Here is a 27571-nt window from a genome sequence, read left to right as displayed (position 1 = left end):
TATATAAAATTATGATGGGTATAGATAAGGTGAATGCAAGTAGGCTTTTTCCACTGAGGCTAGGGGAGAAAAAAAAAGGACATGGGTTAAAGGTGAAGGGGGAAAAGTTTTGAAGGGAGCGTTGGGGGGGCTTCTTCACACAGAGTGGTGGGAATGTGGAATGAGCTGCCAGATGAAGCTGCCAAATGCAAGCTCACTTTTAACATTTAAGAAAAACTTGGACAGGTACATGGATGAGAGGTGTATGGAGGGATATGGTCCAGGTGCAGGTCAGTGGGACTAGGCAGAAAAATGGTTCGGCACAGCCAAGTAGGGCCAAAAGGTCTGTTTCTGTGCTGTAATGTTCTATGGGTGTAACCATCTCAGCATCTACCCTGTCACACCACCTCAAGATCTTGCATCATTCAGTGAAGTAGTCCCTCATTTTCCTAGATTACAAAGTAAACAGATTAACCTGTTAGCCTCTCTTGATAAGGCAACTCTGTCATCCAAGGATTTAGTCAGAGAAAGCTCCTTTAGGTTGCCTCTAATGCTGCTGTTGCTGCTACTGGTACTAATACTAGTACTATAGTACTACTACTAGTACTAGCACAACTATTAGTACTGCTGCTCCTAGTGCTACTACTACTAGTGGTACTACTACTAATGCTACTATAGGCAGTGGAGGAGGCAAAGATTTTCAGAACATTCACAAAATATATAGTGGAGCACTTGAATCACTGAAGTCCAGCAGGTTACAGACTAAGTCTGGTGAATGGGGTTAATAGAGGTGAACTCCTGATGGGCAGTATGGACATAGTGGGCCAAAAGCTCTGATTTGTGCTGCATCATTCCCAAACCGATGTAGTGAACACAATCTTGACCATCCCTTTCCCAGCAGGTCCAGATCCCACTGCAAGCTTTGATAGCCTTCCTCGCTGTCCATGTTGAGATAGGTTATGTTATCCACAAACAATGTCCACCCTTGAGGCCAGTTAGAATCTAGAAAATTAGTAAGGGTAATATTAGATTAGTATAAATAGGAACGATATAGACACAGTGAATGAACAAGTCAATATCCCTGCTGAGTATTTAGAATATTGAACAACACAGGAGAGGAACAAGACCTTTAGGATCAATGTCTGTGCCAACAATGATGCCAATTTAAACCGTACATCTGCCTGCATGTCATCTGTAACCCTCCGTTCCCTGTCTGTTTGCATGATGTCTGAATGATTTCATAATGTGTAAAAGGAAAGGGAAATGAAAGCTGGGGGCATATTTTTATTAACCAAGGGCTTTTTGAGGGGGTTTGGGGTCATGAAAAAATGAGTCATCTACCATGTCATTAAATGTGGAGTAGTATAAAGGCTCCTTTGATGAACACATACCCGTGATAGGCAGTTTCTGTCTAATTGTTTGTTGGTAGCTCGGAGATGAAAGAACAGAACGGTATGGGTTCATGGGACGATTGAAGTAATCAGGTGATCACTAAGCTCGCCTCCACTTGGCGTGTTTAGAAAAGAAATGAGGGAAGAACAGCAGAGAACTGCAGACCTGTTAGCCCAGAGTCAGCAGCAGAGAAGATTAGATTCATTTATTGTCATGTGCGCCAGGGCGCAATGAAGCTCACACAGTGAACAGTATACATGATAAATAATAAATACAATACCCAGTGCAAAACAGCAGAATGGGGGAAAGAATGTCATGTCAGCAAAAGTAGTGGAAAAATGTACTAAAGTGGCACTCTTAAGAGTTATTTACAAAAGATGTGGCTTTATTTCTTGGAACATAGGAGAATGAGTGGTGACCTTTTTGAAGAATTTAAAATTAGGGTGGTGTAAATAAGACCATATGACATAGAAGCAGAATTAGGCCATTCAGCCCATCGATTAAGGATGGTAACAATCCATTCTGCAGGGCAGGGGTACCCCAGACTGAGGGTCATAGTTATAAGATGAGAGGTGAAGTATTTAACTGTGTGATCTGAGGGGAAATTTCACCTTGAGAGTGGTAAGTGAGGGGAACTTTGGGGCAGCACGGTGACGTAGTAGTTAGCGCCACGCTTTACGGCACCAGCAAGCCAGGTTCGTCTCCCACTGCTGTCTGCAAGGAGTTTGTACTGCGTGAGTTTTCTCCGGGTGCTCCGGTTTTCTCCCACAGTCCAAAAACATACCGGTCGGCAAGTTAATCGGCCATTGTAAATTGTCCCGTGATTAGGCTGGGGTGAAATCGGGGGTTGCTCGGCAGAGCGGCAAATTCCGCACTGCATTTCTTATAAATAAGTAAATAAACAGTTTCCGGGGGGAGTGGTAGAGGAGGGTATAACAATTAAAAGATGTGGACAGGAAAGTTGTGAGGGTTAGGCCAAACACAGGCAAATGGGACCAGCTTAGGTGGCTGGCACGGATGAGTTGGGCCGAAGGGTCAGATTCTATGCCTTATAACGCAAACGAATCTAGCTAAGCTGTCCGGCGGAGACGAGTTGGGAATAAGGGTCTGTTTCTGTGCCGTAAAGCTGAAATTTTGATTTTTTTTTGCGGGGTAAGCGGTGCGTGTGGGGTATTTGGGGGGGGAGGGGGAGGAGGACCAGTTCCCGAATGTGGAATGCGCCTCGCTGGTCGCTGCTGGAACATGTTTTCATTGGAAACTCGGCTCTGGCACTGGCTCCAACGGTCGTGGGGACCTGGGAGGTCCGGCGGAGGGGGAACGGGGCCGGAGGGAGGTAGGTGGGTGGGTGGGTGCGAGCGAGGTCCCGTTCATTGCTGGGTCGGATGGAGCTGTTCCAGTCGCGGACCGAGTACACGGTACGGGGGGCCGACAGCTGCCTGTCCTGCAGCCGGTCCAGCGGCAGCATGGAGGTTAAGGCAGGTGAGTGTGACCGCTGCCCGGAACCAGGTCTGCAGAAATATATCTTCGGTGGATTTCACCCCCTTCGCCGCCTTCCATCCCACCCTCACCTCGAAACCCCGACTGTTCAGTCCTCTCCGTATGACTCTCCGGCGATTCCTCCGTTATCTGGAGTTGTCTACAACAGCCTCCAACGCCACACGCTCTCGCTTGCCTAGGATGCGCAGAGGGCTGGGGAGGAGCTGTGTTGGTAGGGTCGGGGTAGATCCTGTATCCTCTGGAGCACAGTCAAGAGCACAAGGAAATAGGAGTAGGAGTAGGCCTTTAAATTCTACCCAGCCATTCTGTCCCCAGGCCTCACCTCTTCTTCTGTGTAAGTTCCAGAATCAGGTTTATTATCAGGACTTCTGTCGTGAGGGTACCCCACAATCCTCAACTTCCAAACCTTTCAAAAAAATTTCTGCCTCTTTAATAATCTCTACCCTTCCACCCACCCCCCCCCCAAATGATCTGGATTCCACAACCATCTGTGTTGGAGAATTCCAAAAAGTTTGCTGCCTTCTGTGAGAGGAAAAATTTCTGTGTACCTTATGTGACCACCCCTTCTGCTGTAGAGTTTCCCATAAACCATCTCAGCATCTACCCTGTCACACCTCCTCAAGATCTTGTATCATTCAGTGAAGTAGTCCCTCATTTTCCTAGATTACAAAGTAAACAGATTTAACCTGTTAGCCTCTCTTGATAAGGCAACTCTGTCATCCAAGGATTTAGTCAGAGAAAGCTCCTTTAGATTGCGTCTAATGCTGCTGTTGCTGCTACTGGTACTAATACTAGTACTATAGTACTACCAGTCGACTGTACTTCCTTAGAAGGTTGGCGTCATTCAATGTCTGTAGTGAGATGCTGAAGATGTTCTATAGGTCAGTTGTGGAGAGCGCCCTCTTCTTTGTGGTGGCGTGTTGGGGAGGAAGCATTAAGAAGAGGGACGCCTCACGTCTTAATAAGCTGGTAAGGAAGGCGGGCTCTGTCGTGGGCAAAGTACTGGAGAGTTTAACATCGGTAGCTGAGCGAAGGGCGCTGAGTAGGCTATGGTCAATTATGGATAACTCTGAACATCCTCTACATAGCACCATCCAGAGACAGAGAAGCAGTTTCAGCGACAGGTTACTATCGATGCAATGCTCCTCAGACAGGATGAAGAGGTCAATACTCCCCAATGCCATTAGGCTTTACAATTCTACCGCCAGGACTTAAGAACTTTTTAAAAGCTATTATTAATGCTTTTTGAGATAGTGATTTAGATGTATATCATATTTTTTACTGAGTTAAGTATTGTATGTAATTAGTTTTGCTACAACAAGTGTATGGGACATTGGAAAAAAAAGTTGAATTTCCCCATGGGGATGAATAAAGTATCTATCTATCTACTACTAGTACTAGCACAACTTTTAGTACTGCTGCTACTAGTACTACTAATGCTACTACAGGCAGTGGAGGAGACAAAGATTTTGAGAACATTCACAAAATATGTAGTGGAGCACTTGAATCACCGAAGTCCAGCAGGTTACAGACTAAGTCTGGTGAATGGGGTTAATAGGGGTGAACTCCTGGTGGACAGTATGGACATAGTGGGCCGAAAGCTCTGATCTAAGCTGCATGATTCCAGAACCGATGTAGTAAGCACAATCGTGACCATCCCTTTTCCTCCAAAAATGTTGCTTGGCCTGCTGAGTTTTTCCAGTGGGGTTTTGCCTTAGAATGCAGCATCTGAGATCTCGTGTGTCTAGATAGCGTCACAGAAAAGTACAGCACAGAAGCAAGCCCTTCAGCCCATCTAGTCCATGCCAAACCAGTTTTGCCTACTTCCATTGACCTGCACAGGGACCGTAGCCCTCATATCCCTATCATCCATGTACCTATTCAAACTTGTCTTAGACATTGAAATTGAGTTTGCATGCACCACTTGTGCTGGCAGCTTGTTCCACACACTCGCCACCCTTTGAGTGAAGAAATTTCCCCTCATGTTCCCCTTAAACTTTAAACCTTTCACCCTTAAACCATGACCTCTGGTTGTAGTCCCACCCAACCTCAGTGGAAAAAGCCTGCTTGCATTTACCCTATCTGTACCCTCCATAATTTTGTATACCTCTACCAAATCTCCTCTTAACCTTCTGCGTTCCAAGGAATAAAGTCTTAACCCATTCAATCTTTCCTCCAGACTGGCAATATCCTTGTAAATGTTATCTGTACTCTTTCAAACTTATTTATATCTTTCCCATAGGTAGGTGACCAAAACTGCACACAATACTCCAAATTAGGCCTCACCAATGTCTTACACAACTTCAGCATAACATCCTACCTCCTGTACGCAGTACTTTGAGTTATGAAGGCCAATGTGCTTTTTCTTTTGGATTGTTAAGATAGTTAAAATCTTCACCACAGTTTAATCCTCCTGATAATTTCCTGTCCAAGAACTTAGTCTCCATTTACGCGTACCCTCTGTGCAACCTCATCTTTCAGACTGCAGTGTTGATGTTATGTTACACAGTCATCCTTTGTCTGTATCATGGATAATCTCTACCCTTCCATCCCCCCCCCCAGTTGTAAATGGCAAAAAATAAATGTACCCCAGAAGCGTAAGGGCAGGAAGTACAATTTTACTGGACCATTTCCCATGTAGAAACAACTGCTGTTTAAATGGAAGCTCAAGGCCAGATAGGGATGATGCATACAGCTGGCATTAGTATTGACACCTGTATATTATGTTAAGGTTTAGAGTGAATTAAAGCCTTAAGGGAACCTTGGATGTAGATTCATAGAACATTGATGTAAGGACACAAAAACACAAAAGGCCTTTCCTGATGAAGGGTCTCGGCCCGAAACGTTGGCTACTCTTTTCTCACGGATGCTGCCTGACCTGCTGAGTTCTTCCAGCGTTGTGTACGTATTCATTGATGTAAGTCACTGTGTCCACAAAAAGTCGTGGGTCTGCTTGGTATATGGTAAGTCAGGCTCCCCCCTCCCCATTCCCTTTTCATGCTCGATGACTGAGTATACTGTTGTTCTCAAATGTTCTCAGGATTCGGGATTCAAGTGTACTTGTGCTGTGTATATCAAAGCATACGTTGAGATCAGTCATGCCAAAGCAGCCAAGGATGTGCTGGGGCCAACCCACAAGTGTTGCCACACATTCCATTGCCGACATGGTATGCCCATAATGCTTGTCTGAAGAATACAGAATGCAGAAGCAAGGGCAAAGCAAGCTCCATTCCTTCTTCCTACCCACGCGCATACACAGTCCTTTAAACACAGTGCAGGCCTCCAGCCAAAGGCGGACACGAACTCAGAGTTCCCAGTGGACTCCCTGTTCCACAAGTGTTACTCACGGGCTGTTACTGCTATGCCTTTCAGTGAAATCCACCATGGCCAACACACTCCTCGTATTTTCACAGCTTCTCTTGTTTCGACGTAGGGCCTGGGTTTTGGGATGAGCTGCAATATACTCTCCGCAGTACAGTATCCATAATGAGTGGGGAGTGCAGTTTGCATGAGCATTACTCAAAACAAAACATTGCACACTAGGATTCTTTGCATAAATCTTCAAACAAATTGCTGAAATACATCTGAAATACCCTTGCTCTTTTAAATAACAATATTTTACACTGCAATTTTTTCATGTTTTGGCCAAGCAATATTAAAATAAAATAAATTAGTAACCACTCACCATGACATGAAGTGCCAAATCTTCAGAAAGGATGTCGCTGTTAATTAGCCTATAGGCATAAATTAACTGAAATGAATTATTTTGCATAACGCTTGAAATAAAATTCTTAACGTTTTTTTGCTGGTTGACTGAGGATTCTGGATGTATAAATACTGGATGAATGAGAATTTACTGTACCTCACTTCCCATCTTAATGACGAGTTCTATCTTATAATAATTGCTCTTCATCTAGCACGACAAGATTATTAAATTATCCCTTATTGCACAGTATGCAGTTTACAAAGGCTTGTTCCTGCATTGATTCCTTAATGTACCGGTAGAAAAAAATCTTATGCTCAATCCAAAAATTCATTCCCTACTTTATTAATGCTAATTAAGTGTGATCAGTCTAAATAAAGAATAAAGTAACACATGGTTATTGCAGTTAGATGTATTTCTAATTTCCTGTTTCATGCTATACCCTATTGATAATTCAATAGTTCAATATAAGAGAATGTTTACAGTATAGAATCTGAAGATCTTACTCTTCACAGACATCCATGAAGCAGAGAGAAATAAAAGCCCAAAGAATGAATGACAGAAAAATGTGAGAACCCCTAAGCCCCCCTCCCCCTCCCACATACAAGTAGCAGCAAAGATATCAACCACATCACCCCTCCACCTACCATGCAAGTGATAGGAAATCCCCAAAGAAACCATGATCTAGAGTCCATCAAAAATGACTATCTTAATACTTCGACATCTCAGACAGACTCTCTCACTAACGAGGGAAGGAGAGCGAGATACTGCCCCTGCCCCAGCAAGAGGCGGGAGGAGGGCAACAGCTTGTCGTTTCAATTTTACTATCCGCCACGCCGCTTATTCGAGTTCCCCAGCAGACACTCTCTCACCATCGAGAGAGATTGCTCGAGTGCAGAGGCCTCCGACAGCTCTGCCAGTCTCGGTGTTTCGATCCCCCCGCGGCACTTTAGTTGAGCGGCATCGGGGAGGAACCGCGTCGCCCAAAGGGCCGCACCCAGAAGGCAAACGTCTCCCAAGCCGCTCCTGGAGATACCAAAAAGCAGGCCGCTTGGAGAGTTCCAAAGAGTGAGAACCCCACTGCCCATTAAAAGCGGAGTTTGAGCACAGCTATAGATCGTGGACTCCAACAGGTCCCCAGCCACCTTGAAAAGAAAAAAAGAGACGTGAGAACAGGAGATTTAAACTGTTTCACGGATGAACTGGAAGAAGTCCCCCAGTTCTGCAAAAAGCTCTGGTGCCAATATCCTTTGGTGCTGGTTAGCTCCTGTCACAGCGTTGCTATATATAATTCCATTCTTAGCGACCGTTGCTGTTCCCACCTCAGAATCAGAATCAGGCTTATTATCACTGACATTGAGTACTGTACAAAACTCTTAGACACATCAGGTGCCTAAGACTTTGTAGTAATTTTATGTATTGCGCTATACTGCTGCCACAAAAGAAGCCGAATTTCATGGCATATGTGAGTGATGATAAACCTGACTCTGGATAGTACACTGAGAGTGGGAAGTGGGCAGGGAGATGGGAACGATGGCCCATCATGGCTACTAGCCTCTGTAGTATCCAAGGCTAAGGCCCATTCATCATTAAGGATCCCCACCACCCAGGACGTGCCTCCTTCTCATTGTTGCCATTGAGAAGCTAGAAGGCGCACACTGTGTGTTTCGTGAACAGCTTCTTCCTCTCTACCATCTGATTTCTAAATGGACACTACCTCACTACTTGTTTATTTCTGTTTGTTTTTGCACTACTTATTTTAAATAAACTATTTAATAGACACATATATATGCCCACTGGGATTTATTTACCATTTATTTGGTAAATAAATACAGTGATTTATTTATTTCACTGTACTGCTACCGTAAAGTCAACAAATCTCACAACATATGCCGGTGATACTAAATCCAATTCTGAAAAGCAGAGGGAGCGGGAAGTCAGCAGGGAGACATTCTGTAATGATCAATAATCCAATTGTCTGAAATCAAATGACCTTGCATGGTGTCCCAGGGCTGGGTGTGTCTGCACCTGTGCCACCCCCTTCACCCCTGGCACTCCTCTGCCACCTGTCCCACACCCCTCCCATTGCACTGCACCCTCACCTTTCCCAACATCCTCACTCTCCACTCAACATTGACAAATACAATACTGTGCAGATGTCCTAGCTATATATATGTGACTAAAGCTTTTGCACTGTACTGAATGTCGTGAAATTTGTTTTCTGTGGCAGCAAAAAGTGCAATGCATCAATTACTCTATAAATTACAATAGGAAATACATATAAACTTAAATACGTAGTGCAAAAAGGGAGCAAGGATGGGGAAGTAGTGTTCATGGGTTAACTGACCATTCAGAAATCTGATGGCAAATGGGCAGAAGATGTTGCTAAAATGTTGAGTGTGTGTCCCTGATGGTAATAATGAAAAGAGGGCTTGTCCTGGGTGGTGGAGTTCCTTAATCATGAATAGCGCCTTTTTGAAGCATCACCTTTTGAAGACGTCCTTGATCGTGGGGAGGCTAGTGCCCACGGAGGCTGAGTTTACAACTCTTTGCAGCTCCTTCCAATCCCGTGCAATGGACCCTCCGTATTAGACAGTGGTGCAGCCAGTTGGAATGCTGTCCGCGGTACATCTGTATAAAATTGCTCGCATATTTGGTAACATACCAAGTCTTCCCAAACTCATAATGAAATATAGCTGCTGGCACACCTTCTTCATAATTGCATCAGCACGTTGGGCCCACGAAAGATCCTCTGAGATGTTAACACCCAGGAGCTCGAAACTGCTCACCCTTTTCACTGCTGAGCCAGCAATGAGGATTGGTGTGTGTTTCCTTGACTTTCCCATCCTGAAGTCCACAATCAGTCAATCACATTTCTTCACCTTTCTCCTTGCTTCTCCTCAGACAAAGTTCAAAGTAAACGTATTATCAAAGTACATATATGTCACCATATACAACCCTGAGATTCATTTTCTTGTGGGCATACTCAGTAAATCCGATAACCATAGTGAAATCAATGCAGGACCGCACCCAACAAGATGGGCAAACAGTCAACGTGCAAAGACAACAGACTGTGCAAATACAAAAGAAAAAATAATAATAAATAAGCAATAAATATTGAGAATATGAGATGAAGTCCTTGAAAGTGCGAGCATAGCTTGTGGGAACAGCTCACTGATGGGGCAAGTGAAGTTATCCACTCTGGTTCAACAGCCTGATGGTTGAGGGATGAAAACTTCCTGGTGGTGAGGGTCCAAGGACTCCTGTACCTTCTCCCTGATGGTAGCATGACACCTGTTGTTGGGGGGCAGGGTGGCAGTGAGAGAGGATGAATGCAGCTTTCCTGCAACAGCGCTCCATGTCAATGTGCTCAGTGGTGAGGAGGGCTTTACCATGACAGACCGAGCCATATCCACTACTTTCTCTAGGACCTTCATTCAAGGGTATTAGAGTTTCCAACCCTTAAGTACCTTTAGGTATTCAGTTCCTTGACGTGGTCTCCTGGTAACCATGTTCTGAAATAGTAATTATATAGTATAATTGGATTCTTAAGCGTTCCACTTTACAGGACAAAGCAGCCTACTTAATAGGTCCCCTATCCACAACCATTCACTCACTCCACCACCAACACACAGCAGGAGCAGATTGTACCATCTACAGGATACACTGCAGCAGTTCACCAAGGTTTATGAGACAGCAGCTTCGAAACCCCACACTTCTATCTGCTAGAAGGAGAAAGGCAGCGAAAGAACAGGGAACACCGTGATCTGGAAGTTTGAAGTGTCTAAAGATTAGTTTTATTGTCACTTGCACTGGTCATCGGAACTTCAGAATGTCCAGTGAAATGGGTCAAATCAGAGAGGGTCAGCAACTTCAAATTTCTCAGTGTTATCATTTTAGAGGATCTGTCCTGAGCCCAGCACGTAAGCGCAATTACAAAGAAAACACAGCAACTCCTCGAGTTCCTTAGGAGTTTGTGAAGACATCTAAAACTTTGACAAACTTCTGTAGCTGTGTAGTGGAGAATATATTGACTGGCTGCATCACAGACTAGAATGGAAAGACTGGCACTCTTTTGGTGGTGAATTTGTTACCATAGGCAGCTGTGGAGGCCAGGTCATTGGGTGTATTTAAGGCGGAGATTGATAGGTTTTTGATTGGCCATGGCATCAAAGGTTATGGAGTGAAGGCCAGGGGGTGGGGCTGAGGAGGGAAGAAAATATATCAGCCATGATTAAATGGCGGAACAGACTCGATGGGCCAAGTGGCCTAATTCTGCTCCTATGTCTTATGGTCTATTGTCGTTAATGGAAAATCATACAAAAAGTTGTGGATATGACCCAGTCCATCACGGGTTAATCCCTCCCCACCTTTGAGGACATCTACACAGAACGCTATCCCAGGAAAGCAGCATCCATCGTCAGGGACCCGCAGGACATGCTCTCCTCTCACTGCTACCATCAAGAAGGTGGTACAGAAGCCTCAGGACTCACACCACCAGGTTTAGGAAGAGTTATTACCCCTCAACCATCAGGCACTTGAACCAGAGGGGATAACATCACTCAACATCACTTGCCCCATCACTGAACTGTTCACACAATCCATAGACTCACTTTCAAAGACTCTTCATGTTCTCAATATTTATTGCTTGCTTACTTATTCATCATTATTATTTCTCCTGACTTTCTGTATTTGCACAGTTTGTTGTCTTTTACACATTGGTTGTTTGTCCACCCTGTTGGGCGGTTTCATTGTTTCTATTGTGTTTCTTCTATTTACTAGGAATGTCAGTAGGAAAATGAATCTCAGGGTAGTATATGGTGACATATACGAATGTACTATAATAATGAATTTACTTTGAACATTTCACTTTAGTGTGGTATATGTCCTGTCTTATTGAGCTGCCTGTAAAATGTTGCTGTATGTTGCCAGGTCATTTTGGAAAGTGAACCTATCCTGTGGACTCACTTTCAAGGACTCTGCAACTCATGTTCTCAGCATTATTTTTTGTTTGCTTTTTGGTATTTGCACAGTTTGTCTTCTTTTGCACATTGGTTGTTTGTCAGTCTTTGCGTCATTGATTCTATTGTATTTCTTTTCTTCCACTGTGCATGCCTGCAAGAAAGCGAATCCTGGGGTAGTATATGGTGACGTATACATACTTTGATAATAAATTTACCTTGAACTTTGGTCTATTACTGTCACATACCCAGAGGAAAGCTTGTCTTGCACACTGTTTACACAAGTTGATTCATTACACGGTGCATTGAGGTAGAACAATAACAGAATGCAGAATAAAGTGGGACAGCTACAGAGAAGGTGCAGTACAGGCAGACAATAAGTTACAAGAATAATAAAACAATTCCAAATCCAGTTCCAATTCTGTCCCTTCCCGAACTGAAATTATCCTTGTCCTCGTCCCATTCAAAGGTTCAAAGTACATTTGGTATCAAAGTGTGTATAAGTTATACAACCTTGAGGTCTGTCTGCTCACAGGCAGCCACAAAGCAAGGAACCCGGAAGAACCCAATTGAAAAGAAGACCAACACCCAATGCACAGAGAGAGAGAAAAGCAAATCAGCTCAAACAAATAATAAAAGCAAGCAACAGCATTCAGAACGAAATTGGGTCCATAGACACGAAGCTCGGAGCAGACAGAGTCAGCCCGTAGCCTCATGCTCAGTTCATCACTCAGCGGGGCAAATCATTGCAAAGCTCACAGATATGATGCCTGGGGCAACTGGAGCTTTCCTGCACTGCTTCCTCAACATTTCTCTTTAGGGTGCTGGATTTCTCTCCACTGGGAGCCATTCCCCACCTCCCCACTAATTTAATTATTCCGACATGAGAATTTTGAAACAAGTGTTAAATGCTCCTCACTGCAGATGAAGAGAAATTCATAGCAACATTGATCAAGTGTACTGAGATAATAATGGTTCCTTTCTTGTTCTTTCAGCTTCTGAAGTGAATCTGTCTAGGGCTGTCTGCCTTGGCCTTGTTGAAGGAGTTATTGGGAAGTTTCAATTTCACCCAGGTAAGGCTGCATTTGCTGCGGTCAAAGGGCCGATATTATCAAAGCACCACACCCATTAATGCAATCGCTGCAAAAATAATTTCTGCTCACTAGACTGCTTTCAAAAGGCATCTCACAATACTCTGGCTACAGTGAGGTGGTTACATTTCATGAGATCTAGGTACATAAACACATTACTTGATGTGGAGAGACTAGAGACAGCAGATGCTAGAATCCAGAGTCAAAAACCTGCAGATGCTAGAATCCAGAGTTAAAAACCTGCAGATGCTGGAATCCGGAGTGAAAAACCTGCAGATAGTGGAATCTGGAGTGAAAAATCTGCAAGTACAGGAATCTGGAGTGAAAATCTGTAAATGCTTAAATCTGGAGTGAAATCCCTGCAGATGCTAGAATCCAGAGTAAAAACTTGCAGATGCTGAAATCTGCAGTGTAAAACCTGCAGATGTTGGAATCCAGAGTGAAAAACCTGCAGATAGTGGAAACCAGTGAAAAGCCTGCAGATGCTAGAATCTGGAGCAAAAAATGTACAGATGCAGAAATCTAGAGTGAAGAACCTCCAGATGCAGAAATCTAGAGTGAAGAACCTCCAGATGCAGAAATCTAGAGTGAAGAACCTCCAGATGCAGAAATCTAGAGTGAAGAACCTCCAGATGCAGAAATCTAGAGTGAAGAACCTCCAGATGCTGGAATTCAGAGTGAAAACCTGCTGATGTTGGAATCTGGAGTGAAAAACCTGCAGATGCTGGAATCCTGAGTGAAAACCTGCAGATGTTGGAATCCTGAGTGAAAACCTGCAGATGTTGGAATCCTGAGTGAAGAACCTGCAGATGCTGGAATCCTGAGTGAAAATCTGCAGATGCTGGAATCCTGAGTGAAAACCTGCAGATGCTGGAATCCGGAGTGAAAAACCTGCAGATGCTGGAATCCGGAGTGAAGAACCTGCAGATGTTGGAATCCGGAGTGAAAACCTGCAGATGTTGGAATCCGGAGTGAAGAACCTGCAGATGTTGGAATCCAGAGTGAAAAACCTGCAGATAGTGGAAACCAGTGAAAAGCCTGCAGATGCTAGAATCTGGAGCAAAAAACCTACAGATGCAGAAATCTAGAGTGAAGAACCTCCAGATGCTGGAATCCAGAGTGAAAACCTGCAGATGCTGGAATCCTGAGTGAAAACCTGCAGATGCTGGAATCCGGAGTGAAGAACCTGCAGATGCTGGAATCCTGAGTGAAAACCTGCAGATGCTGGAATCCTGAGTGGATGCAGGGGGTCAGGCAGTGTCTAGGGAAGGAAATGGACAGTTGACGTTTTTGGTTGAGATTGCAGTCCAGATTATCTCAATCTGAAATCTCGTCTGTCCATTTCCCTCCACAGATGCTGCCTGGCCTGTTGAGTTCCTCCAGCAAATCGCCTTCTTCACAGTGCACCTGATGTACTTAAGTTAACGTAACCAAGCTGACGGTGTGGGCTAGTGAGATCTGGATGGCTGTGGAATCAGCTTGGGTCGTTGATGTCATCTGACCTGATCTGGAACAGATGAGGGAAGGGCTGGAAGTTTTAGGGTGGATTCTCTGGGAGCAGACAGAAGTGGTTCCAGGGCAAAGAGCTGAAGTTATGTGGATAGACTGGGAACACCAGGATTCCTCTCACCAGGGAGAAAAGAAAAAGCAGAAATTTGTTCGCAGAGTTTGAACTCTTGCAGGCTGTAATTTGAGTTCAGAAAATGTCTGAAGTATCCCAGAATATGATTTAAGATGTTCAAAACATGAACCAGAAGAAGCAGGAGAGAAGTGGTTGTGATCAGGAATGGCCATGGTAAGAAGGCTCTCAATAGTGGTTTGGTTAAATGCTGGAGGGGAAGAGTGTAGGAATGGAAGGAAAGATCAGGGAGAGAACTAACCGGATCGATTCTTGAAAGAGCTAGTGTGCACGTAGTGGGCTGAATGTCCTCCACGTACTGTACTGTTCTGTGATTCTGTTTGGTAATTGGCCTCTCTCTCACTGGTGGAAGGGTGTGTGTGTGCGTGTGTGCGTGTGTGCGTGCGTGCGTGCGAGATTTGGACAACATGGTTCACAGCACGGCCTCAGAATCAGGTTTAATATCACATTAGGGCCATTTAAGAAGCTTATATATTCACATGGATGATAGAGAAAAAAATTTTTTAATTGAGATACAGCGTGGAGTAGACTCTTCCGGTCGTTCGAGACCTGCTGTCCAGCGATTTCCTAAGTTAATGCTAGCCTAATCACAGGACAATTTACAATGGCTAATTAACCGACCAACCAGTACATCTGTGGACTGTGGGAAATGGAGGTCTATGTAGGAGGGAAGGGTTTGACTGATCTAAGAATAGGTTAAAACATTGGCACAACATTCTGGAACGAAGGGGCTGTACTGTGCCATTCCATGATGTTCTGTGTTCTAAAAGCCTGCCCCGTTTGGGAATTGTCCCTACGAGATTGTCTGTTTTTGTTTTTAAAGATTTGGAATGCTTCCTGATCCTTGTTCAACGGAAGTGCTTGGTCGGCACGGTTCCCGGGAAGCACGACATGTATAAAATCACCAAGGTGGCTGTGATACCGCTGACTGATGCTGAACCTCAGGATCTGAAGCTGGAGGTAAAAGTTCAGAGCATTATCAAAGTTTCAAAGTACATTTATTATCATATAGTGTATAGATTATACATACCTGAGATTAGTTTGCTTACAGGCAGCCACAAAGCAAGAACATCGAAGGAACCCAATTTTAATAAAATCAAAACCAACATCCGATGTGCAGAGAATGGGGCAAAGAGCACAAGTTATGTAAATGACAGAAGCGAACAACAACTTTCCAAACTAAAATGACTTTTTAGATCGAACCATGGAGCAGCCCATTGTAGGCCCAAAGCCTCGGTATCAGTTCATCATTTTAGCTTGCATGGAGCACAGCAGCCTGGGCAGTCTTCATAGACTCAGCACCATGGAGAGAGGAGTGAACATCGCGGGAGAGTGAGCAAAATCACTTCTAATCCCAGCAGGCTGTCATTTCACTTTAAATTGTCCAAAAAGCATATCGTACCTGACACTAGGACCCGGGCAGCACTGCAGCGAAAGGCTCTGGGCCTAGACCATGCCACCCAGCGACTTACTCTGGGCCCAGATTATGCCTTCCTGTTGGACATCTGAGTTATACCACCCTGGTTTATAGTTGCTTTGCTCCTGCAGGGCATGCCTCGATCCTGTGGAGCTGGGTCTGTTCAGACCCCACTCCCTGCCTGATGGGTTAATGTGTTTCTAAACCTCTAGAATGAGAGGAGATCCTTTGAAATCTAGATCCATGGGTAAGGGTTAGTTTCATCTGGTAGTCCTATAAAGACTGCCTCAGCTTACAAATACTATTTATATACTGTTAGTGCCAGATTTTAGAAATCCTGCCTTGCCGTTTTCTGTTGATATGGGGACCTTGGTGGGACAGGCTGCAGTATAGTACAGCATTTTTTCCCCCTTGGGTGAGGGGTTTAATTGATAAGACCATAAGATGTAGCAGCAGAATTAGGGCAGTACACCCATCGACACAGCTCTATAATTCCATCATGGCCAATTTATTATCCCTCTTGCCTCCATTCTCCCACCTCAATGGTACTGATTTTTCTCAGAGTTGGTGGGGGGGGATCCTCATCAGTGCAAATCCTTAAGAGTGTATTTACAGGGTGTGGGCATTACTTGAAAGACCAGCATTGATTGCACATCGATAAATTGCCCTTTAGCAGGCAGGGCAGAGGGAGGCACTCCCTCAGAGCACAGTGGCCCTTCTGGTGAAAGGACCCCACACATTGCTGATCCAGCATGCTGGTAAAGGTCAAAGGTGGAACGGTTCAGTGAGCTGGGGCTTTTCTCTTTGGATCAAAGATGGACAAGAAGCAACTTGATAGAGGTGTATAGAATGATGATAAGGGCAGACAGAGTGGACAGCCAATGCCCTTTTTCCAGGGCAGCAACGGCTAATACCAGAGGACATCCTTTAACGGTGAGTGAAGAACATTCAGGGGAGATGTTAGAGTTAAGTTTTTTACACAGGGAGTGGTAACTGCCCCCTGCTAGGGGTGGTAATTGAGGCTGATACAATAAGGGCGTTTAAGAGACTCTTGGACACATTGATAAAAGGAAAAAAATGGAGGGCTATGTAGGAGGGAAGAGTTAGATTGATCTTAGAGTAGACTAAAAGGCTGGCACAACATCATGAGTGGAAGGACCTCACTGTGCTGTATTGCTGCCTGGCTTAGAGAGCCTGTTTTATCAGGAGAGGTTGAGTGAGCTATGTCCTAGGTAGGTTTATTTTTACTCAGTAAAAGCACAGAGTGTACTGCCAGGGATGGTGGTTGAGGCAGATACATTAGGGGCTTTTAAGAGACTCTTAGATAGGCACATGGATGATAAAAAAAAGTGGAGGCCTACGTAAGAGGGTTAGATTGATCTTGGAGTAGGCTAAAATGTCAGCACAACATCATGGGCTGAAGGGACTGTACAGTGATGTACTAAAACTTCCAAATTGGCTAAATCGGTTGTTTCTAATGTTTAACTGCTCTGTAACCTGCAGTCAATGAATGACTCAGCATCAAACTGAACTGCACCGAACATTTCCAGACCGCTTCAAGCACTCTGTGGCTTGATGTTGAATATTCTGTGTGTTATGCACTCGTTTTTTGCTCTCTTGATCTTTTTTTTTTGCATTGGGTGTTTGATGTTTTCTTAGAATGGGTTTCATGGGGTTTCTGTGTTTTGTGGTTGTCTGTGAGGAAGACGAATCTCAGGGTTGTATACTGCAGACATACTTTGATAATAAATGCATTTTGAATCCAAGCCAGGATATATATGAGTCGGAGGGCACCTGCTCCTGCCCTTGACCTTTTTGGTGGTAGAAGTTGGGGGGGGGGGGGGTGTCAGTTAGCCTGTAAAGATATAATACACAGCAGTGTAGGCCTGTAGCCTGTAATAATTTACCTGCCCCGTGAAACCAGCAACTGGTAGTTCCAAAACCCCTTGCCCACAGAGACCAGAACCCAAACCCAGGTTAAGACTGCTCTAGAGACTGAGGGACCTGAAGGAAGAGAGTGGAGTCTTGGGAGCTGGACTACCTGATGGCCAGCTCTGCTTTATTTGTGGGGTCATAACCACAGGAGGTTCTGCAGATGCTGGAAATCCTGAGCAACTCACGCTCACAAAATGTTGTCTTGGTGCAGGTTCTCAGCCCGAAAAGTCGACTGTTTATTCTCCTCCACAGGTTGCGAAGTTCTTCCAGCATTTTGTTAGTGTGTGTGTGTGTGTGTGTTGCTCTTTATTTGTGGGGTCTCCTGGCAGCCACAGAACAGTGGTGGAAAGCAGAAAGAGGGGGGGAGGAAATGACGTGCTTGGTGGTGGGATCCTGTTGGAGGCATTACAAACCCACAGAGTCTCACAGCTACCTGGACTACACCTCGTCCCACCCAGCTACTTGTAAAAAAAAGGCCGTCCCCTTCTCTCAATTCCTCCGTCTCTGCTGCATCTGCTCTCGGGATGAGGCTTTTCATTCTAGAATGAAGGAGATGTCCTCCTTTTTCAAAGAAAGGGAATTCCCTTCCTCCACCATCAATGCTGCCCTCACCCACATCTCTTCCATTTCATGCACGTCTGCTCTTACCCCACCCTCCCGCAACCCTACAACTTCCTCTTGTCCTCACCTAACACCCCACCAGCCTCCGCGTCCAGCACGTATCTCTCCGAAACTTGCGCCATCTCCAGTGGGACCTCACCACCAAATACATCTTTGCTCCCCCTCCCACTTTCTGCTTTCCACGGGGTCGTTCCCTACGGAAGTCTCTTCCCCATTCGTATCTCCCTGCTGGCACTTACCCTTGCAAGCAGAATAAGTGCTACATCTGCCCCTACACCTCCTCCCTCACTACCATTCAGGACCCTAAACAGTCCTTTCAGTGAGGCAAACAGTCCACCTGTGGGGTCATATACTGTGTCCAGTGCTCCCGGTGTGGCCTCCTGTATACCAGTGAGACCCGATGTAGATTGGAAGACCACTTCGATGAGCATCTACGCTCCGTCCACCAGAACAAGCAGGATCTCCCAGTGGCCACCCATTTTAATTCCACTTCCCATTCCCATTCCAATAAGTCCGTCCATGACCTCCTCCGCCGTTGTGATGAAGCCACACTTGGGTTGGAGGAACATCTCCTTATATTCTGTTTGGGTAGCCTCCAAACTGATGGCATGAACATCAATTAATCAAACTAACAGTAATGCCTCCACCACCCCACCCCTTCACCAGTTCCCATCCACTTTTCCCTCTCTCACCTTATCCCCTTGTGTGCCCATCCCTTCTCTCTGGTGCTGCTCCCCCCATTTTCTTTCTTCCATGGACTCCTGTCTCTTCCACCAATCAACTTCCCAGCTCTTTACTTCATCCCCCTCCCAGTTTCACCTATCACCTGGTGTTTCTCTCTCCCCGTCCCCCACCTTTCAAATCTACTCTTCAGCTTCTTTGCTCCAGTCCTGCCAAAGGGTTTTGGCCGAAACGTCGACTGTTCACTCTTTTCCATAGATGCTGCCTAGCCTGCTGAGTTCCTCCAGCATTTTATGTGTGAAACGACTGTGTTGATCCATCTGGGATGGAGGGTTTTTGACTATTTATCTTTCTTTAATCCAGTTTTGCAAGACACATCAGCGGCCTCCATCTGACTCTGCCGAACCTTTCTTCCCAAAAAAGGTCACAGGGGATTCTAGTTCCAAGCAGCAGGTAATTGTGCTACACCTCCCCGTCCAGATTCCGATTCAGAATCCGATTTATTCCTTCATCACGTGTACAGTGAAGTGCGTCATTTGCGTAAACAGCTGGCTTCAGGATGTGCTGGGGGCAGTCTAATCGTCGCTAACATAGCATGCCACAGTGCTTGGCAGTGCCAGTCAGAGCACAGCGGCCAATCGGGTCCCTTTCCGCCCACCGACACAGACTGTCCTGCAACCCCAGGATAGGCCTCAGGCCTCCAACTTCACCAGTGGACTTCTGTCTCGTAGGCTCAGGGCAGTGGCCAATAAACTCGACTTCCGGTCTTACGACCAACATTCGGATTTTGATCTTCGGTATCAATGCCAGGGCAAGCCGATGATAGGGCCCCAAAACTCCAGGCTGAATAACTGGATCCCACTTTGACGTGAGAGCAGTGATTACCAAACAGTAGCATGGCTTCCTGGCACCGAGACCTCTTGTGTATCTTGGCAACAGGGCCTGGCACTCGGTATGGAAAGGAGAGAAACCAGATTACTGGCCTTTCCTCCTTTTTCTAGTTGAGGATGTTTCTGAGTTCTCAACACAGAAGTGCCTCTGCCTGTATTGCTCCCAAATGTTATTTTGGGTTACTGTACTGATCTCACAATACAACAACCAGCTCCAGAGACCTGAGCCAAGCTTTGGTTGAGACTCCCAAAGGAGGAAGTGGCAGTAAAATGGAGCATGGCCATTAATTCAACAGTCTTTGAGTGGTCTCAGAGACTGGGATTAAAGATAGAGGGGGTGGAGTGGGGGGATCTAACTAAAAAAGGTCGATCAGATTAGCTGCTTGGGAGAAGAAACTTTTAACGTGGCATGAAGTTTTTGTTTTAATAGCCCTATAGCACTTTCCAGAAGGAAGCTTTTGGAAAAGGCAATTTCCCAAGTGGATGAGGACCACATGATTATGTCTACCCTCTTCTTTGTCCTGGACACATATACCTGAAAATTACTGAATGAACCTCTGGAGCCTTGAATGGACGAAGAAGCCATATAAATGCAGGCTGTGTTTTGGATTGTCATGGCGGAACAGAACTAGGCCAACAGTTATTACCCTTCCATCATCAGACACCTGACCCAGTGTGGTATCTTGACTCACCTCAATTGTGAACTGATTCTACAAACTACACACTCACTTTCAAGGACTCTCTAACTCATGTTCTCATCTCCTGTGGACCAGGAGGCTCCACAGTCCCTCATCACTTCTGACCCTCTGGGAGGGTTCACAGTCCCTCATTTCTGACCCTCCAGGAGGGTTCACAGTCCCTCATCACTTCTGACCCTCCAGGAGGGTTCGCAGTCCCTCATCACCTCTGACCCTCCAGGAGGGTTCACAGCCCCTCATTTCTGACCCTCTGGGAGCGTCCGCAGTCCTTTATTGCTGTTGATGCATTTCACTGTATGTTTCGTTGTACACCTGATAAATAAATGAATCTGAATTAAGGGCCATGGGGAAAAGGCAGGTCGGTGGAGCTGAGACTATAGCCAGATCAGCTACGATCGTATTGAATGATGGAGCAGACTGGACAGGCCAGATTGCTTGTATTTCTGATCGTTTCTTATGCTGACCAAGGAGCCGGCCCCACTTACTTGCATTTGGTCCATACCCCTCTAAACCGATCCTGTCCATGTACCTGTCTAAATGACTCAACAGTGGGCATACTTCATTAGGAGTTTGAAGATATTTGGTATGTCACCAAAGACACTCACAAATTTCTACAGATGTACTCAGGAGAGCATTCTAACTGGCTGCATCACTATCTGGTATGGGCGGGGGATGGTGGAGTGGGGGGGGGGGGTGGTGTGGGTGCTACCGCACAGGATTGAAATAAGCTGCAGAGAGTTGTAAACTCAGTCAGCTCCATCACGGGCACTAGCCTCCGTAGTATTCAGGACATCCTCAGGAGATCCTCAAAAAGGCAGCAACCTTCTTTAAGGATCCCCACTACCAGGAGATGCCCTCTCCTCATTGCTACCATCAGGAAGGAGGGAGATATCGGAGCCTGAGGCACACACTCAATGATTCAGAAACAGCTTTTTCCCCTCTGCTATCTGATTTCTGAATGGACATTGAACCCATCAACACTACCTCATTACTTTTTAATTTCTATTTTTGCACTACTTATTTAATTTAACTATTTTATATATACACACACACACTTATTATTTTTTTCTATTACTATACAGCTGTACAGCTGCTGCAAAGACAACAAATTTCATGATTTACGCCCGTGATAATAAACCTGATTCTGATTCTTTAAATATTGTAATGATACATGATACCTATGTCTGTAACTCTCTCTGCCAGCTCATTTCACGCACCCATCGTGCTCTGTGCAATCTCTAGAGGTTAAAGCTAGCTACTGCCAGTAACCGCACAGTCTCTATCTTCCAGCTCAGCGATGAGAAGTTGGAACGACGCCTCCTGGAGGATCTCGTCAAGATGTTTACCGATTCCGACTCGTTCTACTACAGCCTGACCTATGACATCACAAACACAGCCCAGCAGCAGCAGTGCGGGACAGAAGGCCAGCTGAGGACGCCGCCAAGGGTCAGAGGACTGTCGTTGTCATGGTTTTCCAATGCCTTCTCTTTCTGGTGTCTCCGTCTGTTTGCCCAGCCACAGTCTACACAAGGCAGAGACTTCTCCTTGACTCTCACACACGCTCACAAGAGTAGATTCAGTAACTCTTGCACTTAGAGGGTGGTACAGGTCTGGAATTTGCTAATAAAAGATTAGGCCCAATTTTAAACCTAACACTTAGTGTCATACATTGATACAGCACAGAAACAGGACCTTCAGTCGGGCTCATCCATGCAAACCAAGTCCCCTACCTGGGCTGGTCCCATTTACCTTTATTTGGTGCATGTCCTTCTAAACCTTTCCTATCCATATGTCTGTCTCATTCATTCATTATGTGCTGTGTCATAGGACGTGGGCATTCACGGTCCTTCCATGACCAGAATTATTCTTGGCAAATTTTTCAACAGGACTGGTTTGCCATTGTCTTCTTCTGGCAGTGTCTTTACAAGAAGGGTGACCCCAGCCATTATCAACAACTCTTCAGAGATTGTCTGCCTGGCATCAGGATTTATAATATGCACCAGCTGCTCATACGAACACCCACCACCTGATCCCATGGTTTCACCTGACCCTGATCGGGGGGACTAAGCAGGTACTACACTTTGCCCAAGGGTGACCTGCAGGTTAGCGGAGGGAAGGAACGCCTCACACCTCTGTTGGTAGAGATGTATCTCCACCCCACCACCTGATACCTATGTAAACATTGTAGTTGTGCCGACTTCTAACCATTTCCTCTGGCACTCGTCCCACATACCCACCACCCTCTGTGTGGAAAAATAATGTTCTTCAGGTCCCCCTCTTAGCTTAAATCTATTCCCTCCAATTTTAAACTCCGCCACCTCGGGAAAAGACAGTAATGTTTTACCACGGAGTTATGATTTTGTAAACCTCCATAAGATCACCCCTCAACATCTTCCATTTCAAAGGAACAAGCTCCAGTCTTTGTGGTCTCCATTTTATTAACCAAGGGGTTTGGGGTCATTAGGTCTGAAGGGTTCTGTTGATTGAGACAGCATGGATTATGTCCTTTCAGCCCTTCAAGCTGCACCACCTAGTTATCCCCCGACTTAACCCCAGCCTAATCATGGGGCAATTTACAGTGACCAATTCACCTACCAACCATTACATCTTTGGACTGTGGGAGGAAACCAGAGCGCCCGGAGGAAACCCACACGGTCACGGGGAAAAATGTACAAACCCCCTACCTTCAAAATGGGAATTGAATCCGGGTCGCCCGCACTGTAAAACTTTTAACCCCTGTGCTACTGTGCCACCCTAAACACATCTCTGTGATAGACGGTTTCCGTCTTATGGTTCGTGGTTAGTTCTGAAGCCACCAGATGGATGAACGGAATGGTGTGGGTACCAGGGATCAGCTAATCGAGCGATCGCTGGGCTCTCTCCTCCGCTGTCTGCGTGTTTAGAAAAGAACTGGGAGAAAAACAGAGAATTGCAGATCTATTAGCCTTGAGTCAGCAGTATCACAAGTTAGATTGGATTAGTTTATTGCCATGCACACCAGGGTGCAGTGAAGATGCTTGCTTGCATGAAGCTCAGAGATGAACTGTACACGTGATGAATATTCAATACACACAACAGCAGAACAGTGTGGATGATATAGGGCCATCTGAAGTAGTGGGAAAAGTATACGAAGGTCAGTAGTTCCATTTAATATCAGAGAATGTATACAATATACATCCTGAAATTCTTACTCTTCACAGACATCCACGAAATTGAAGAGGAGCCCAAAGAATGATTGACAGTAAAAACGTTAGAACCCCAACCCCCCCCCCCATTCCCTCCCTCCCATACGCAAGCAGCGGCGAAGCAGCAACCCTCCCCCTCCCCCACTTGCTTCAGCACCCTCCAACAACCAAGCAATCAATAGCAAATCCCCCCCCAGGAAAGACCATGATCTGCAGTACAACAAAAGCTAATCGTTCGCCCAGTTCAACATGCCGCTGGCTCCCTCTCTCTCTCCCTAATTAAGGGGCAGAGAGGCGTGTCACACAACCAGAGGGGAGCCTAACAAGGCAAGAAAAACACTCACTGATTTACGGTGTTAAGGTCTGCCGCAGTGCTTCTTTTTAAGATGACATTCTAGAGCAGGGGTTTCCAACCTGGGGTCCACGGACCCCACAGTTAATGGTAGGGGCCCATGGTTTAAATAAAGGTTGGGAACCCCTATTCTGGAGTCACTTACAGAAAATGTATCTTAATTCCTTGCAAGGTACGAGAAATAGGGGGTGGCCTCATAGCAGAGTTTAAAATTATGAGAAGTATAGATAAAGTGAAACGTAACAATCCTTTCCCCAGTGTAGGGGAGTCCAAAACTGGGGGAGGGTGGGAAACAAAGGTTTAGGGTGAGAAGGGAAAGATTTTAAAGGGATCTTAAAGGCAACCTTTTCATTTCGAGTTTGGTAAATTTATGGAACGACCAGCCAAAGTGGTTGAGGCGTGTACAATTGTATTTTTAAAGAAGAGCTCGGATAGGTACATGGAGGAGTGGAGCTCAAAAGGATATCAGTCAAATGCAGGAAATTGGGACAAGTTGAGGGCGGGCATGATGGACAGCATGGACTGGTTGGGTTGAATGGCCTGTATCTGTGTCATATTGCTGTATGACTCTACGTGATAACAGGACACTTAGAAAGTACCAAAGACACTACACAAAGCTAACATAGCTTTTATAAAAGGAAATTATGTTTGATGAACCTATTGGACTCTTTTGACCACTGACAGACATGGTTAGGGAGATTGCATTAGAGTGGCGCATTTGGGTTTTCAGAAGACCTTTGGTGAAGTCCCATGTCAGAGGCAACGTGGTATTAGTATTCATGAATTCACCAGGAAGCAGAAAAAGGAATAAGCTTGTTCTTTTAGCATTAGAAACTGGTAACTACTGAACTACCAGAGAGATCGGTGCTAGGGTCCCAGCTGTTTCCAATGTATGACGTGGATGAGGGGACCAATTGCAATACTTCTGAGTTTGACCATGACATACAGCATGAATGAAATTGTGAGTTGTGACAAGGATGCGAAGTGGCTTCAAGGCAGTTTAGACAAGTTAACTGAGTGGGTATAGCAGGAATGCTGTACAACATGGATAAATGTAAAGCTGTCCCCTTCAGAAGCTAAAGCAGAAAGGTAGAGTTTTATTTAAGTTGTAATAGTTGGGAAGTGTTGATGTAGAAATGGAAGAGGTGTCCTTGTACACCTGTTGCTGGAAGGACGGCAGGAAATAAGAAATGGTCTGTTGGTTTAGAGTACAAGAGCAATTGCGGTTTACCACAATTAAAATAGGCCTTGGTGAGGCCACACCTGGAGTATTGCATGCAGTTTTGGTGTACTTGCCTAAAAAAAGACCAACACTCTGATAAACACTAGAAAATCTGCAGATGCTGGAAGTCCAAATCAACACACGTTTCAGGCCGAGGCCCTCTATCAGAACTCCTGAATGAAGGGCCTAGGCCTGAAACATCAACTATTTACTCTTTTCCATGGATGCAGCCTGGCCTGCTGAGTTCCTTTTGTGTGTGGCAGCTGACTGCTTCCTGGGATGGTGGGAACGATGAAAAGGTCAGAATGTCCTACCACAGTAGAAGCTGGGTCACTGATTGGGGAAGAGGTTTTTCCACACATTTTGGTAGAATTCATTGCCACAGATAGCTGTGGAGGACAGATTATTGTGTACATTTAAAGCAGAAGTTGATAGGTTCTTGATTAGTCAGGGTGTGAAAGGTTACGGGGAGAAGGCAAGAGAATGGAATTGAGAGAGATAATAAATCAACCATGCTGGAAGGCAGAGCAGACTCGATGGTCTAATTCTGCTCCTGTTTTATGATCTTACATGGCTGCATCACTATTGGTGGGGGGTGGGGTGGAGGCTACTGCACAGGACCAAAAGAACCTGCAGAAGGTTGTAAATTTAGTTGGCTCCATCGTGAGTACTAGCCTACAAAGTACCCAGGACATCTTCAAGGAGCGGTGTCTCAGAAAGGCAAAAGGCACATACTCGGCGATTCAGGAACAGCTTCTTTCCCTCTGCCATCCGATTCCTAAGTGGATATTCAACTTTTGGACACTACCTCACTTTATTTACGTGAAATGCAGACCCTTTTTAACTTTGTTTATGTTGAGTACAAGGCAGTACCATTTTGCATAAAAATATATTTCCTTTTTTTAGGAAAATATTTAATATTCTAAACAACAATATTAAATTTCTGTTTTTTTGCACAATTTTTAATCTATTCAATATACATATACTGTAATTGATTTACTTATTTTTTATTATTGTTTTTTTAAAAAAAATTCTTCTATATTATGTTTTCCATTGAACTGCTGCTGCTAAGTTAACAAATATCACATCACATGCCGGTGATAATAAACCTGATTCTGATCAGGGAGATGGAGAAAGAGTGGAGATAAGATGTTGGGACAGAAGATTATCCACGAACGGAACGGGTTTGAAAGGTGGAATGGCCTACCCCTGTTTCCGAGGCCTTGGGTTCAATTCAGTTCAGAGATTGAAGGGGATAGTATGAGGCTGTGCTGTGGTGAAGATGTAAAAACAAAGTCCCATTAATGTTCCCATGCTGTGATCTTGAAGAATAGAGTTTCTCACCCCAGCATCCCTCAGCAAGCACAGGTGAACAGTTTTTGGTCTCAGTGACACTGATGAAGTTTTGCTGCCTGCAAATTACCTGTTGGTTTTATTGATTCTGGAGCATTGACTCAATTTCACAAGTAATTCAGTGGCTGGGAGCTCCCATGGGATATCTTGAAGTTATAGACAGTACAGCATACAGTAATTGCTGGGTTTGTTTTTTGGACCTGTAGCTTTCGAAGCTCAGACAACAGCTTGTAATTTTTTTAGTGTAATTCTTCCAGCGGTATTTCCAGGTCTCCAAAAGAAATCAAGGAAAATTCTCAGAGCTTTGTCTTGTTCAATTTTGACACAAATCAGGTTATCATGCCTTGAGCGCAGGAAGGAAATATGGACAAGAGCATCAGAGCGGTCACACCCGTTACTCCAAGAAAGATTCACCCAGCGGGTCCTGAGTGGACAATGCAAAGGCAATACGGCAGAGGTGGATGGAAGCCACCTCCCTGCCAGTTCATCTTGAAGAGCAGGGTTTGCGATGCAATTAGTGGCCACTTCATTATGTAACCCCTGTATATAATAATGTGGTCACTGAATGTATGTTCACGATCTTCTGCTGCTGTTGCCCATCCACGTGAAGTTTCAATGTGTTGTGTGTTCAGAGATGCTCTCCGCACAGCACTGTTGTAACGCATTCGCCTTCCAGTCAGCTTGAACCAGTCCGGCCATTCTCCACTGACCTCTCTCGTTAACAAGCCATTTTTACCCACAGAACTGCTGCTCACTAGATTTTATTTTTGGTTATCACACCATTTTCTGAAAACTCTAGAGACTTGTGCATGAAAATCCCAAGAGATAGCAGTTTCTGAAATACTCAAACCACCCTGAATGGCGCCAACAATCATTCCACGGTCAAAGTCACTTAGATCACACTACTTCTGTATTCTGATGATTGGTCTGAGCGACAGCTGAACCTCTTGACCAT

At 45.1% G+C, this 27571-nt stretch overlaps 1 protein-coding gene across 1 annotated transcript in view; it reads left to right on the top strand.

Moving 5' to 3' along the window:
- The first annotated feature begins 2737 nt into the window (after window positions 1–2737).
- LOC140734991 (phosphatidylinositide phosphatase SAC2-like) overlaps window positions 2738–27571 on the top strand; it is a 62667-nt gene continuing 37833 nt past the window's right edge. The window contains exons 1-5 of the mRNA XM_073059785.1: window positions 2738–2850; window positions 12528–12605; window positions 15086–15222; window positions 19280–19369; window positions 21795–21950. Of these exons, the coding sequence (XP_072915886.1) occupies window positions 2754–2850; window positions 12528–12605; window positions 15086–15222; window positions 19280–19369; window positions 21795–21950 (558 nt within the window). The 5' untranslated portion in view covers window positions 2738–2753. The remainder of the gene's footprint in view (window positions 2851–12527; window positions 12606–15085; window positions 15223–19279; window positions 19370–21794; window positions 21951–27571) is intronic.

Source organism: Hemitrygon akajei, chromosome 1, assembly GCF_048418815.1.
Source record: "Hemitrygon akajei chromosome 1, sHemAka1.3, whole genome shotgun sequence".
In the NCBI taxonomy this organism is placed as follows: Eukaryota; Metazoa; Chordata; class Chondrichthyes; order Myliobatiformes; family Dasyatidae; genus Hemitrygon; species Hemitrygon akajei.
Note: the sequence above shows the minus strand (reverse complement) of the source record. Positions and strands in the feature narration are given on the sequence as shown.